General features: G+C 44.6%; 1 protein-coding gene across 2 annotated transcripts in view; it reads right to left on the bottom strand.

Moving 5' to 3' along the window:
- The window catches only part of LOC128725387 (protein split ends), a 78,611-nt gene that overhangs the window by 21,506 nt on the left and 40,710 nt on the right, over positions 1 to 16,395 (bottom strand). The window contains exon 2 of one of the 2 annotated variants that reach the window (XM_053819128.1): positions 96 to 3,310. In XM_053819128.1, the coding sequence (XP_053675103.1) occupies positions 96 to 3,310 (3,215 nt within the window). Of the gene's footprint in view, positions 1 to 95; positions 3,311 to 16,395 lie in introns of those variants that run through there. The other variant, XR_008410818.1, reaches the window with a different exon arrangement.

The following is a 16,395-nucleotide window of genomic DNA, read 5'->3' as shown; positions in this document are numbered from 1 at the left end:
CTGTAAACGAGAGAAGCAGAACAATGTTTAAGATGTCATCCCCCAACCGTAAGGTGCTTCTCAGCAAGATCAATCAATAAAGATCGCATAGATACCTGAGCTTTTTTCACTGCGCTTTCGTAGACTACTTCCGGTGGATGACGGTGACGAGTCGACATCCCCACCCAGGCGGGATTGGATCGAGGATGCGAGAAAGCTACTTCCTCCTCCAAGGACACCACCACCAGTAGCTGGAGGTGAATCGGACGATGCTGGATGATGGAGATGATGGTGATCATGGCGACTTCCAGACAATCGATCATGGCGACTGTAGCTACTACTCGAGCCAGAAGCAGCATTTCCGGTACCAGAATTGTTGCTGCCTCCTCCGCCTCCGCCTCCGCCGCCGCTGCCAATGTTGTTATGCTCGTGATGATCGTACCGATCATCCTCATGCGTCGAGCTTGCAGCTGATCCTTGACTGTACTCGTCGTAGCTGCGAAATCTCCGTTCACTGACAGCTCCCGGAGTTCCACTAACACCACCTTCCGCGTAGTAGTCATCACTCGAGTACCGCACTATTCTCGCTCGCGAGGACGACGATGACGAGGATCCACCATTGCCACTTCCTCCACCTACACCTCCGGACCCACTGTTACCGCCCCGTGCACTACCACCACTACCAACACCGGCGCCAACCGCCGCGGATGTCGCAGAGGACGCCGATGAGGACGAAAGTGATAGCGGGTCAACGCGGGGCGAGGCACCACCTGCCACCGTGCCAGCATTTGTACCCGACCCGGAACCACCACCGAGACTGAGCGGATGGCCAGGCCGGCTGAAGGAAGAACCGGATCGGTTCCGGCTCGAACTATTGCTACTACTACTGTTGACGCTCGCCGAGTTAGCGCCACTCGTGCTGTTGCTATTACTAACACTACCACTACCACCGCTATTACCATTAGCGCCGCCGCTTGTCGCGATTCCTGTAACGCTCCCGCCGAACCGGGGCGATCCGAAGGACGACGATATGCTGCTGCTACCAGCGATACTACCGCCGCCACCACTTCCGGGCTGCTGCTGCTGTTGCTTATCTAACTTATCGAAAAATGCCTCCTGACACTCGCGTGACGCAAAGTCCACCTGCAGCTTGCGGCCGCGCAACATCACGCCGCGCATCTCCTTCACAGCCGCCTGCGCCTGCTGCACCTGCTCGTAGTACACGAGTGCCAGCTTGCGGTCCCGGTCGACGCTCACCTGCGACACCGTACCAAAGTGGTTGAACTGCGCCGCCAGGTAGCTCTCGCTCGCACTATCCGATACCCCGTCCAGCCACACGCAGTTCGTGGGCATCGATTTGCCGAACCCGAGCTTAATGCGATTGCTCCCGAGATGCTCACCGTCCATCTTCCGTATCGCTTGCACTACACTCACTATGTCCGAATATTGACAGAACGCGTACGCGCTCACACCCTGCTTCTTGATGTCTATCTCAATGATCTCACCGAAACACTCGAACTGCTTGCGCAACTCACTCCCGGTAATGTCCTTCTCGAGGTTGCCGACAAACAGCGTCCGCGTCGACTTCGGGTGGTACTCATCCAGCTCCGCCTCGTACGGTCGGAACTCGTTGTCGTCGACGTCGTAGTAGCCCGCGTACGGTGCCACCTCTATCTTGCAGCCGAAGAACAGCTTATCGTGGGACACCTCCAGAGCTTTGTCGACATCTTCCGGCTTCTTGAAGCAGACGAGCGCGTACCGGTCGGTGCTCTGGCCGACCACCTTCACCCACGTCACTTTGCCGTGCTTCTTGTACTCGTGGAACAGGCCATCCTTCAGCGAGGTGTCGGATGAGCGAGCCGGCAGGTTGCGCACGCAAATCGCCAGCGGCCGGTTGTCGTCCGAGTGGCAGTTGATTAGGCTCGTGCCGCTACTGCTGCTGCCGTTGACGAGCCCACCACCTGCTGCTGCTGCTGCTGTTGTTGCTGCTCCTCCTCCTCCGCCGCCGCCGCCGCCTCCACCAGCACCACCGCCGCTAGCGGGAGTTGTTGCTGCTCCGCTAGCAGTCGAAGTTGTCGCGGTGTTGCTGCTGTTTCCTCCTCCACCACCGCCGCCAAGCGCAACACCAGCGTTGATGTTGATGGAATTACAGGCGGAACCGCTAGAACTGCTGCTGCTGGAATTGCTGCTGCTGCTGCTGCTGCTGCTGCTGCTGCTGCTGCTACTGCTACCTTGATTGCCTGATCCGTTAGCTGCATTATTAGCGTTACCGCCGCCCAAGCCGCCACTGCTGCTGTTGCTACTTCCGACGTGCGGTGTTGTCGCTGCTGGCAAAGCAGAAGATGCTGCTGCTGCTGCTGCGGCTGTTGCTGCTGCTGCTGCGGCTGCCGCTGCTGCTACTGTTGCTGCCGTCGAGATGGCCGACTGCAGCAGAGTTCGACCGCTGTTTACTGCGGTGGTTGCTGATGGCGACGAGCAGTTTGCAGCAGCATCAACGCGGCCATAGGGCGACGGCAACGATGGCAGCAGTCCACCAGATGATGCCCCTCCGGTACCACTACCGCTGCTGCCACTGCCACCACGCCCCCCTGAATGGTTCGTCGTCGTGCCAGCTTCAACTGCTTGGGTCGGCACCCCACCACCACTGTGCGTTGATGAGGAGCACGAGGACGAACTGCTGCTGGGCGAGCGGGATCGCGATCGCGACGCAGACCGCCGATGGTGCCTGTGGTGATGCTGGTTTTGATGCAACACCGGCAGTTGTTGTTGTTGTTGGTGGTGGTGTTGATGATGCAGCCGTTCGTTGCGATCAACACCGCCGGTTCCACCGCTATTCAGCAGATGCAAATGATGCGTCACTGGTGGCTGATAATGGCCGTGGGAGGCCGAATTTGACAGCACCGGAGACGAGTGGCGCGACGACGAATGATGGTGGTTTTGGTGGTGATTGTGGCCGCTGTTGTGGTGCGTGTGTGGGTGGTGGTGATGCAGGTGCAGCTCGTTTGGCGCTTCCGACTCGGAACCGGCCCGATGGGACTTCGGGAGTGATTGTTGCGATTTTTTCTTCACAGCATAACCATCGTAGTTGTTGTTGTTGATGGTGTTGTTGTTGTTAACATTGTTCACACTGCTTGCACCGATGCTGTAGCCCTGGCCAGCAACTCCTCCTCCACTGTCTGGCGTCTGTGTGGGTGCTGGAATCGAGCCGGAGGGATGCTGATGGGAGCCCTGGGAGATCGATGTTGGGCTGTTATCGTTGCTGCTGGCACCACTGCTATACCAACTGCTGCTACCGCTGCCAGATGGTAATCGCGGATGGTTGATCGATGATCTGTGTTGAAGAATTTCGGGAAAGGGGAAAACGGATGTTAGAAGCATTAAAACTGCACGAAACCGTTCGGCTAAATATATGATTTGCTGTTTTTGTGCTTAAATGACGAAAAGGAGCCCTGGGCAGTGTTTAAAATTATTTGCCAAACTTGGGAATATGAGAAGGCAAAATCGACCCTCAGTCAATTGAATTCGCTAAACCTCTCGATCGACTTCACTAAATGATACCCGACAGCGCAATATTCTGTTACGAGGTTTAATTTGGGGTATAAATTTCATATTAAGCTTGCCACTTCAGCATTTTTCACGCTCTTTCATGAATCCTTTGTGTCAAATAGTTTGAATACTAATCCTTATAATTTGTTTCATGCACACTTTTCTTTGGTAACACCAAGCACAATCTTCTGCATTGTTTCGTACGGTTAACTGTTTCATTCATAGTTTCAACGCACAACATAACAAGTTCTATTTTACGTACTACACTTTCAGCTTTAAAAAAACACATTCGTCCTTTTCGGACGGGATCTTTATGGCACTCCCGCACACGAGCTATCACACAAACAATTATTTTTTCTTTTTCTATTCGAATAACATATTGTTAACGATAGATCATGGAATATATATATGCTATCGTTTCGATTAATATACGATTTAGCTCATTTCCAAGACAGGGACACTATGAAAAAACGGTGGAAGAGAAAATGACGGCAACGGGGGCGGTGACGGCGGAACCAAATGAAGGGTTTGATGGTGAAATGTCAGGAAAGTGATAACTCTAACACTTTGGACACTGCCATATCTGTAGGTAGAAAAAAACGAGAGAAAAAGAGAAAAGAGAAAAAATAATAATGTAAAATTTATACTGCATAAAAAACGAATAAGTAAAGCACAGCTTAACTTAGGATACAAAATTTGAAAAAATAATTCAAAGCAACTCGTATCTTTGCAGGAAAGAAAGAATTTCAAAGTTTAATCATTTTAACAGAGGACATATCATAAAACAGACTGAATTTCAAAACGATAAAAAACAATATTAGAATGAAAGAACAAACAAACCCAAAACAAAACAACATGTAAATGATAAGTTGGATATGGTTATTGGATATTAGATTTTCTGTACAAAAAAACGTACAAACGTAAACAGCTTCTATATTAAACCAAATAACCCAGATATTATAAGATACCCATCACAAACCTTAGAAACTGTAGCAAACGTTGCATTGCGCTACTAATCTAAGCAAAAAATGCATCTGTAACATTTGATTTAGTGTTCCACAGCCTTATAATACATCGAACCATGTGTACATTAATAAATGCATCAAAAAACTGATAGAAAATATGCGATAATACAAGGTATTGTAGATTAAATGTAAATTAAAGCATCGTGACAATAAATGGAAATCAATATACACCTTTGCAGACCACACTAGGAAAACTTATGTGAAATATTACATGTGTGTATTTCAAAGCAGTTAATGTCCATCAACTTAAAATTAAAAAAAATGACATATTAATTCTGCTTGTCTAACATTAAATTTGAAGAACCACAAAGCAGCTTAAAAAAGAATAAACCCTTTGGTTATTTTTTGTAGCAATTCGTTTCAAAGCATATCCTCTCTCTTTCAATAATAATATCGTATTTAGTCTGCAGTCACTTCAAAATTTCTTGCAATGCAATAATTTAACAAACGAAATCATTCATTCACAGTTCATTAGGCAGACTGCTTTTCCATTCTATGCCGAGCCGCATTATTTTCTAGTTTGCGTTTCTTTATCCTACTCCTTCATCATATGCCAATGGAATATGGAATTATAAACGTCATCAGTTATGTGTCTGTAACTTTTCGATAAATTTAGTTACAGAATTCTCCAAACCTGAATAACGTAGCCCTCTTCATTACCCTAAAATCGTCGACGTAAATTCATCGAAACATTAGCAGCACGCAGCACGTGAAGTACCAGGCGCCTCCATTTCCCAGCAGCTATTTTCCCACCGGTGACTCAGACTCAGCTGCCTGATCAACCGGAACCGTGTAACAAACCCAGAAACGCAGAGAATTGCCAACCTGCTTTGCGGAAGTATAAATATATCCATACGCGAATATGCACGTGTGAGCGAGCAAAATCTCATCGCAGCCATTATCTATGTTTCTTCTTCCAGCGCTCATCTGTTCGTGCTTGGCATTCCGGGATAGTAGCTACAAAGTATACAGCACACGACAACGTTTTGTATGTAGCCAGCAACCGACTGAACACATCGTAATAGCTCGTGTGAAGCAGAGCTATCGAAAAGGCACACATTCCGTAAAACTGAGACACTGAGCATGGAAAATATGTGGTCTTCTTGATGATATTTTACAGATAATTTCTATCGTTCCTCTGGTTCAAGAAGAATGAAACATTTTCGCCCGGAAAACATAACCAAAATCGGTCGTCCTTTATAGGGCTCTCAGACAGGAGACTAGATACGCACCCATACACCTACAGAATAGCTACGAAATATACAGGATAGCTTCCCCGCGACAGTTTACTGAACCAAACACACGAACTGTCATCAAAATCATCGAAATCAAGGTGGATGTTGAACAGTGCGCATGTACGTCCGTGTCACTGCCCATGGAGACCTTCATTTCCCCATGCGAGCTACGGTTTTCTCTCGTACACCTGCTCCTCCCTGCATGGGAACAGAAAAATGACTAGAAAACACCCCCACACGTAACCTCCAGAAACCGTAACTCTCGGTTGCTGCTCCCCAGGCACACAAACTCAATATTCGTTAAAGCCCCCTGTTCAGAACACATAAAGCAACGACGTCGTTCCCATAATCCGCGCTCCAGGCTGCGCTCGTGTCCTGGAAAGTAATGTGTCATGCGGCAGCTAATGCCACGTCTTGGTAGTGGTGTATTGGTGTACTCACGATGTGTGATGGGAGGTAAACTGCCCCGTTTTAGGGACGGTGCACTGGGCACAGCTGATAAGAGATATTGTAACGCAAAGCACGCGCGCGCGTGGTGTAGTTGTGTGCGAATTGTGAAGGTGTGTGTAGGTGTACATTGTACCCGTCTGTTCGTATGTGTGCGCGAGTGAACGCCTTGCTCGGGGTCAGTGGTCCTGCGCAGTACCAACCACCACGCTATTCGTCATTATCCTTCCTGAGAGCGCCTGGAGCCGCTTAAATTCTTCTGCCGTAAAATTAATGACTATCAGCCCTGCCCCGGCCAGGCCCACTATATCCCATTATCCTTCTGCACAGCTACTTCCACAGTAAAATTGGCGGATCTATGGAAAATGATGCATCGGATCGTCCCAACACGAGCGCAGGACGTGGATGAATGCAAACAGTATGACGTCAGTCGGGCAGGACAAGCAAATCTATCCTTTTCACCCTCCGGCTCCGGTTGGTATTAACAGGGTTTAGTGTTATTTTACCAGGCACCAAAATTGTATTTTTATCAATTGGGAACAAGGTATTCAATAAGCGGATAAAAGGATTCTAAACGCATTCGTCGAAATTCGTTCAAATTAAAATATCTTAGCCAAACAACAAAATGAGTCGAAAACCTTTCCTAGAATGATGAAAATTTATGAATTTCTGGATTATTTGGCCGCAGCTTATTAAAAGGTCCATTATTTCCATAGTTTCTATAATTAGTTCCTAGTTACTGGCTCTCATAATTGCAGTTTACCATTCTCTTTGAAGAAGAATTATGCCAGCGAAAACTTTTCTTAAAGCTTCTGTGGTGGTTTCGCATGTTCTCTTAAGAGCGAAACATAACAGATGAACTGTTTACACGAAGAATAAATTTAGCCCTCTATTGCTCTCAGACTTTTACAGTTTTCTGCCATTCCAACTTATTTTGGCTGGTTTATAGTAACGTATGTATACTCTTCTCTCACCGCGAGAAAAAAAAATCAAGCCTCTAGCATACAATGTTTTCTCTATCATATCTTAAGAACAACATCTGTTATTCATTTCCAGCCTATGTGCTGGTTGCTTCTATTTATAATTATCCTTTCAATCATAACAAATCCTTTTCTCTTTAAATTTGAGAAGGATCTTAAGATGCAAGCAATTACCTATAGTACTTAACAACATAATATTAAAATTACTAATCTATATTTGCACATACAGAAAACAATGTAAATAAATCAACATAAGATATTTTGTTCTGTTTCTTCTACAATGTTTGAGCAGCTATAGATTATATACGAGTCAGTCTGTTCAGTTATTTTCCGATAGACAAACGTTCATGCATTTCAGCAATAGATCCACGAAATGTGTAGACTCACAACGTTGAGCATCACGTTATGTATACAAAAAATCCGAACAAAGGCTGAACGAACTCTATACTCCGCTCATGGGGTCCGAGGCGAAATGGCAAATGCTAAGGATTACGGAAGCAATCATGGGAGGCACCCCCAGAGAATGCTCGTTAAGAACCTTAAGGGAGCTTTGTCCGCATCCATTAAACCCTGCTTTATGGAGCAAACCCATCGTAGCAGCATTAGATCCGAAACCAATGCGCACATCTCTCTCTCTCTCTCTCTCTCTCTCCCTTTTACTCTGCTTTTGTTCTCTTTATCTCTGCCAAATACCGATTCCAACATTTTCGCATAAGAACGAACTTTGTAAATAAAGAATCTGAGTGATATGTAAAATAATCAATTGTATGTTGCTACATACATGAAAATTTCGATCATCGTGAAAAATGTGCTTTTATATAGTGATTATGTGAACTATAATTAACAGAGTTCCTTCAAGTTTTTATTCTATTGGTTACAACTTGACCTCATAAAAGTAGTATTTGTTCCACTCCATGCTGCGCAGGGTAGAACTTTGCTGTCATTTAACGCTCGATCTAGCTATAAGGTTATGGTCACAGCAACACACCACTATCGTCAGCATGAAAGTTCAAAATGGTATAGAACGCGAAGAAGATTAATGCTGTAAAACGCAATATCCAGCAAGCCAGCAGCTCGAAGAAAAATGACACAAACCATTTGAGGGTCATTTATGCGTTTTAGACGATAGCGCAGGCAATTATGGACCATTATACCCGACTACTAGCGCAGAAAAAAAGATTAAAATCAGATACAATAAAATGATGATGGTTATGACGAGATAGATGACAATGATGATGAGGCGAAAATGAAATGCATATGCTTTTTTCTGGACGTTTTAGTAATCTAGCATAAGGTAAGATGAGATCCGAGGACACACTGAAAATTGCATACCGGGTTTCCATCGTTTCGTAGACGTACTTCTTTGCCTTAATAAAATGAAGTAATTCATTGGTAGGACTCTAGCTATTTCATAGATAATAACATGGACTAAAACAACGGTATATTGCAATAGATTGTTCCAATGTCACCGTTGTTTCCCGCTGCGTGAAACGGACAAACAAGAAATCTCTAGAAAGCGATATAAAATAATATAAAACCAAGGGCTGGTGGCATCTCCGAAACTGAACATTATATACAACAGCCATCGCAGTCACAACACGTGTATTTAACCAAAGTTATGTACATAGAAGAAAAATTCGTCCAAAAAAAATTGAAAAACAAATGATAAACATTCGACACGGGCTCTCGCTCCCTCTCATTAGGATTGCAACATCACTGAGAGCTCATGTTTTTACAAGAGAAACCATTACTACTACGTAGGTGTGGGAACTTTGGACTTTTCCGTTTTTCCGCAAGACGACTGCCGGAAAGGCCGTCCTTTTTTCGAGGATTCCGAACTGTCATTCTCGTTCGACGCTCACACCCATTCTAACGGGGTTTCATGGATCAACATCCTTTCAGAGACCATTCACAGGCAGCTGCCAGGTTTTCGCACACTACCATATAGCAGGAAAATCGCTAGAGAGTGCAACACACTGTTCAGAGCGGGAGAGACAGATGAGGACCACAACATTGGAGATATCTGAGAGGATTGCCACAGTGGTGTTAGTCGCCGAAACTAACACCATTTCGCAGGGAATGCTTTTCCCGGGACGTAAATATCTCATTTTACAGCATTATATGGGTTTAAAAAAAGCTAACAGACACAAACGAGATTTCCAAGTAAAGGAGCGGCTTTAGAAATCAAATGTAACTCCTCGGAAAAAAATGAAAAAAAAATTCATTGCTTCTATAGAGGTTTTTCCAATGCAATGTTTTATACCATTAAGAATCGAACTTAGCTGCAAAAATGGTATCGACTTTCATCGAATAATGAATTATTGATAGATAGATCTTGTTTAGATTCAATATCCATTCGAAAGAATAATATCCTTAATCCCTTCCATGCGAGCAGATAACAAATTAAATTCAAATTACATTCAAGGAAATTAGCATTGAGTTAACATTGATCAACTCCTAGAATTTTACATCTCCACGAACCTATGTTGGTTCGATTGAGGAAAAACCACTCCAACAGGAAATAATGTTGTGTTTTCCTCGATATGGAAACATTGTTCCAATCGAACTGCTACATTTTCGTAACGATCAAACAAGTTCGAGGAACAAAAAACAAGCCACCCATATTGAACGACAGAAATCGCTTTGAATCGATAATTCAAATCATTCTTCGCGGAAATTCCTATTGTTCGATCGCTGATGATGAGCCACTGCAAACAATCACCACATTCAAACAACTTGGTTGTGTAATATCTGTCTATTGACGAATTCAGGCACCCCCGGTCGGTGGCATGAGTCAGAAGCAGCTTATGTCAATTCCAACGCAGCTAATACACACATATAACTCGACCGGTACGGTAAAATCCATTCACCAAGCAGTGGCCAAGGTAAGCCACATGAACGGTATGCCGCCCGCCGCGTGCTGTGCATGAAAAACCGTTGTTTAACGATCGACGAAGCAACCGAAAAAGCCCACGAACGATCGAACTTGCGGTGGAAGAGGGGCCTAAGCTGAGCCAAGAAAACCCACAACAACAACAACGTCGTAGCCTCCTTTTTCCCGCAAACAGGCCCCACACCTAAGCTTGGCAAGCGAAAAACACATCATCCCCAAACCACCCCCACCCCCACCCCAACGCATACGCATGTGTGTATGTTTTATGATACAATCGGTACCTTCGTCTATGCTACCAAATACGACCGCAGACGGCTTAGAGAGTTGATCGAGAGGAACACACACACACACACGCGCCTCATGATGGACGCCAAGTGATCGACAACCAGAGGGTAGAGGGGGGGGGGGGTTGCCGATGGCCACGGGTGGGTGATAGCCTCCTTCTATTCAACCGAGGTTCAATGCACTCGAAAGTTGTCCAAGGCCTCCGTTTGCCCGAGTGCGCTCGCGAACCACCACCACCACCGCCACCCTACCCCACACCATCAACAATCGTAGAGGAGCCTTGCCTTAAATCCCCCACCCCACTAGCTGGCTTTTCCCGTACGCTGCCAAGCACCCACACATACATGCGCGCATAACGGGCCACACGAAGTGCATTGTGCAGACGGGTCCGGTAAGCGGCAGAAGGGGCTCGAGGCACGAGGCTGCATCATAATAAGGGGTGGCTTTGGGGCTCTCTTGTATGGGTGGCTTTGGCTGGCAAATATATATTGTTACGGTGAACGGTGTCCGGTACCGTTTGTTGTGACGGGCGAGCCGTGCCAAATAAAGAAAAAGAGAGAGAAAGACAGGACGAATGGGCTACGAGAAGAAGGATAAAACGTGAGGCACCGTGTAGTGGATACTAAAATCGAAGCGAGGAGTAGTGAGTACAAAAAAAAGTATGACTTAAAAATTGGACCTATATGCCATAGCTTTATGCTGCGTGAACAAATAAACGACACTTCATGATAAAAATTCATGATTTCTAATCCGAAATAACTCAAAGCACAATAGTTGCAATGCAACATAAAGCTAAAAATATTATTATGATATATTGCAAAAAGACTTCTTAAACAAATGATAATTGAAATAAAAGGTTACAATATTGTAAAAATGGAAAAAAGACAGCCTCTTCTACGAGAGCGTAAATCACCAAATCATGCCAAAAACCACCCGACTTGCAAGACAAACGAGCAAGGAGATGCTGCCATTTTCAGCTCCTTTCATTCCCACATGCACCTCTCCCCTGATCGCGACCACACACACACACACATGAGCTCCCATTGTTCGCCACTAAACCGTTGCATTCCCTCCGCCAAAAAAAAACTGAGAGGTGCAAAAGAAGCATGAACTCAAACGAAGTCGAGGACGCGGCCAGACAGCAACAACAGCAGCGCGCCAACAACCAACAACAACAGCACCACATACCTCAAGAAACCCGCCACAACCACACACATATGCACCTCTGTGAAGCTGCACATGCACACAAGCTAACGGTGCATTTAAGGGTACACGCGCGCGCGCGCGAAATGCAGCGTCTCGCGTGCTGAATCACGCGTCCTGCCCATGCATCGGAACCACGCGCATAAAAAGGTGCAACACGCGACTCGCGAGCACGAGGCCAAGTCTCAGCACCAGCAACGACAGTTGCAGACGGAAATAAAAGCCGCCTCGGGAGTGTGTTCGATGCAATTGGTGACATCCTCGCGTGGACGGGAAGCTAAATCTTGGGGGCTAATTGGTCGCGATGTGGACAAAGAGTGTCGCGGCAAGAAAACTAGAGCATCGCGTGGAGACTTCCTCGCCATTTCGCGAACGTTGATTGACTGATTGACAGGCGTTAGAAGGTCCTCCACTAGTCGGCGAGAGAGTACCGTTGAGGACAACGAAACACAACAAACCGTTGTACAGAGACGCGATAACATCTTTCTCGATACGCTTGCTTTTGTTAAATAATAAAATTTAGAACTACAAAGCCCAGAAAAAGAGAGCACGCTATTGAAGTAAGCATAACAGCACATAGTTGTTGTTTTTTATGCGCTAGCGCCATGCTCCAGCATCAGCGATCACACAATCGTTAAATCAGCAACGCGAGGCAGATGAAGAGATTAAAACACGCATTATGATTTTCCACGGCCCATCCCATAAGTGCAGCGCAACCATGGGGCCGGAACACAACGGTGAATATGTTTTTACTGCTCACATATGCGCGCATCCCTAACGATGAATGCATCCCGCCGATGATACACACCCAAGCGCATCTGGCTGAATTCTCGGTGTACGGGCAACTTCATTCGTTCCAAGCTGCAAACCGATTGCAAATGTGGTTTTTAAATGCCTTCCAGCGGGCTGTAAATGGCGAAAAATGTTTTAAACTCTTCGCATCGACATCGACACATGAAAGACCCCCTCGGAGGCTGCCTGGCGTCAAGCTTTATGGCCCAATAATGGCATACGGCAGGGCCCCAACGGGTTCTATTCCCATATTCCAAGAGGTACGGCTCATCTAGGGCCTTCGCAACTCCTTCGCACGAGGTTCGAGGAGCGGCCATAAAAATAACGTTCCCGCAAAACCCGTTCACAGACCATAGGAACTCGCGGAGCAATAAAAGAAACACATGCTCCAAAACAGCGAACGAGATGGGCGAGAAAATCCCAACCACCCCTGGTTTGCTGCACGCCAATGCACAGATCGAATGCATCTGTTTCGAGTGCATACGGGTTTAGAATGTTTGTGCATACACATGATTTCATGCACATAAATCATGCGCTAGTTTATGCACCTTGCTCCCTCTCTTGAGCCATGGGGGGTTGTAAAAATATCTCGTTTTATTGCATCACGAATCGGCGGTGTGGACAAATCGAAAATGAACTGTAACAGATGCAGCGCGTTCTGCTTCATAAACAGGATAAGGACGCGATCGTTTTTATTGTTATTTGATTACTCTTTGTGGCCATTTTGCTATTGCTTGCCCGTTGTGCAATCTTTCGTGCCGGCGGTTATGCCATGTGCTTGGTTAACCATGGTTAGTAGTCTTTTTATAGACCACTAGTTATCCGCAAAGTGTCATTTAAGGCGTATGACAGAAGCCGTGAGAGCTGCGAAGAGTGGGTTTCGATCTCTACTGGATCATACGTAGCATTTTTACGCTGATCGGTTGCAACTGCAGTTGTAAAATCAGACAAGAAATAGGAATCGAATCCACCCCGATGCGATGCAAATCAATTGCAATTGATGCAAAAAGTGGTGTCTCGAGGCAAATACAACCAACTGCTAATAATCGTTTGCAAGTCTTTTTGTTGGTTTGCTGATCAGATCAGCTGTTTGAACAGCACTGTGGTTTATGGACGATGATTTAGTTAGGGATTATTGGCGATAAAAGTACGGATGTAAACAAAGCTTTATTTGAAATTTAAGGGATTTATAAAGTGATAACTACATTATCATTTGCGTATCACGAACATGTTCTATATGTCAAATTCAAACCTTTTAAATAATTTTCCAATTACATACATAGTCAGCAATCGATATAACTATCGTTTCAACGCATGTGTAGGAAAACTCTTCTGCTTAGATTTTTGTAACTTAATAAGTTTTTCCCAAGCGAAAAGTAGTTCTTATGCACGGGAAAGTGGGTAATTTCATATTCATAATCGTTTGTTCTAAATTAATTTAATTTTTATCATATGTTGAGATATTGATGTACGCTTCACTGCTAACCCAGAAGGTAAACTTATGATTAAGTTAGTTTCATGTCATAAGGAAAGTTGGTAGCTATTAATGACAATGAAAATTATATTAAAAGGCCACACCCTTTAGGACCTTCACGAGCAGCACGACTTTGAACGTCGGTAGACGCTATATAGTTGCTATATCGCTATTAAATTGCAGTTAAATCTGCTTGCTCTTTCTTGTCTATCGCGAGTTTCCCAATTAGACATTAACCAAACCAAAAGGTTATTAAGTTATTAAGGTTATCGAATATAAAAGGTTCGATGCTTAAAATGCTTTGGGTGTCTTACCCTTCTACATAACACATAATGGAAAGACCACTGTTGTAGTGACATTCAAATCTTGAAAGGTGCAAGCAATCGATGCAGCCATTCGCTTCAAATCAATCTGCGAGTCTTCCTCTAAAATCTTGCCCTTCATAATACAATTCTCAGGTTACCTCCTTGACAACTGCTTCTAATTCCATTGTTTGCTGTTTTACAATTATTTTCTTGAGAGATTTTGATACACTGGCAAACTGTTCATTAAACATTAGAAAAGAAACTGTAAAATCCTCGCTGCACAGTAATGATAGCCTACAAAATTTAACCGAAGGAAGAGTTTCTACCCAAAAGACAACGTACAATAACAAACTAATTTTTACCGTAACCTTTATCATCTCGAGGTGAGTCAAAAATGGCACCTAAAACATCCGACTAAACATTGTCGTCGCACGATCGACTCTTGACTTAGTACAAGAAGTAGCTAAGGATGAGATTCCTTCCCAGTACAAGCCCGACATTTGATCTTCCTTTTGTAGCAGACTGATGCGGTTCCTTGTTGCAACAGCCGGCACGTGTAATCTCGAATAAACGACAACTAGGAACTCCTCCCTAGAGGTTGTGGTCGGTGTACATTAACACCAACCAGGTCATCCTTCCTCATGTTCCACAACCACGGAGTGCACGCGTGGTAAATGTCAAAAGTAACCAAAGTCAACGACAATTTTTGCTGTCGGTTCGGTATGTTCTGGCCAAGACAAGCCCCATCTTTCTTTCCAGTGTTCAAATGGGGGGGCACATAAGTAGCAACAAACAAGTTGAAAAACTATCGTAGAGAGAATCATTAAGGCACAACGGAGTGAGGCAATTTTTGCGGCCATTGGTTAGTTAAAGATCGTGACTGAAGCTTGCGGCACATTCGTCTAAAAGGTCAGGAAACCCATACGTGACTTAGAACGTGCCGGCCTGAGTTACGTTGCTAAATCAGCTACCGTGCGAACAATACGTAACAAGGGGAAAACGCTCATTAAGTGTTTTCCTATATGTTAACTAGAAGCAATATTTTGACCTGGATCAATTTTATAGGTAGTTTAAATCCCGTCACCGAGTAGAAATACCTCTAGAGACCACAACTTTCGAAGAGGGAACGGTTCTCACATGATGCATTGCTAGTTGTTTTATATTATAAGCATTTTCTAGCAAAACGTTCTAAAATATTTTGATGAAACAGCTTTCACAAGAGTGTAACGAGAATACGTGTAAAAGAAATCTCATCAGTCTTTACTTTGTGTTGTGACTTTGATGTTAGTAATTGAACTTTAGTATTATGTTAGTAATAAAAGCAGCAAAAATACAAAATACGAAAACAAAGACAGGACAGAAAAAAATAACAAAAAAAGTAAAATTTTAAGACTGCACCTTGTAACACAGAAATGTGTATCTTTAAAATACAAAATATACAGACACTTCGGTTTGTAACACGATATATATGGTTACGGAAAATACATTACATAATTGGGTTACACGAAACATACGCCATGGTACGGAGAGAAGGAATTTACACGATATTTCTGACTGACAATATCAGACTGGCTTCAGTATTGTAGGAAGCTTTAAAGATTTACTATTGGACAGCTGTGCGAGCCTTTTTGAATGCATACTAGACTAGTACATCAAACTTGCCAACTGGAACTTCAAAATTTACCTGAAACGACAAAGAGAAAAAATACATCATTAGGATACACATTTTTACAAAAATCATTCGAAATTATTAAGCCTACACGTTAAATTTACGAATTATAATATAGAACATGTGCATGAAACATAATACGATAGATTGTCAGTAGGAAAGGTATATTCTCACATGAAAAATATACCACAATAGATAAATAGAGAACTATTCGCAAAAGGAATTTGTCCGTTCGAGTAGAGGCTCTCCCACTCCTAAACATGTTACAAAAATGCACCTCGCCTTGTGAAGAAAGCTGCGTTATTCGTAACAGCACACAATTGGGCATATAATGCCACATGATGACCTCCGCCGAGTTGAGGTGACGAAGGCGAGAAAGCGTGATACTAGACCACCGACCACCGGGGCACAATGGGGTCCCGTAAGTTTTCCCGCTCCCACTCGACATTTCAGCCTCATTTGTAAGGCATTCGGATGGCCGTAAGTTGGTTGTTTCGCGGTGGAAAACCCGCCCCGATTCCAAGCGCCAAAGCGCGCGCTATTGTTTTTACGATGAAAGAGA

Source organism: Anopheles nili, chromosome 3, assembly GCF_943737925.1.
Source record: "Anopheles nili chromosome 3, idAnoNiliSN_F5_01, whole genome shotgun sequence".
Lineage (NCBI taxonomy): Eukaryota > Metazoa > Arthropoda > Insecta > Diptera > Culicidae > Anopheles > Anopheles nili.
The sequence above is the reverse complement of the archived record's forward strand: the minus strand, read 5'-3'. Positions and strand labels throughout refer to the sequence as shown.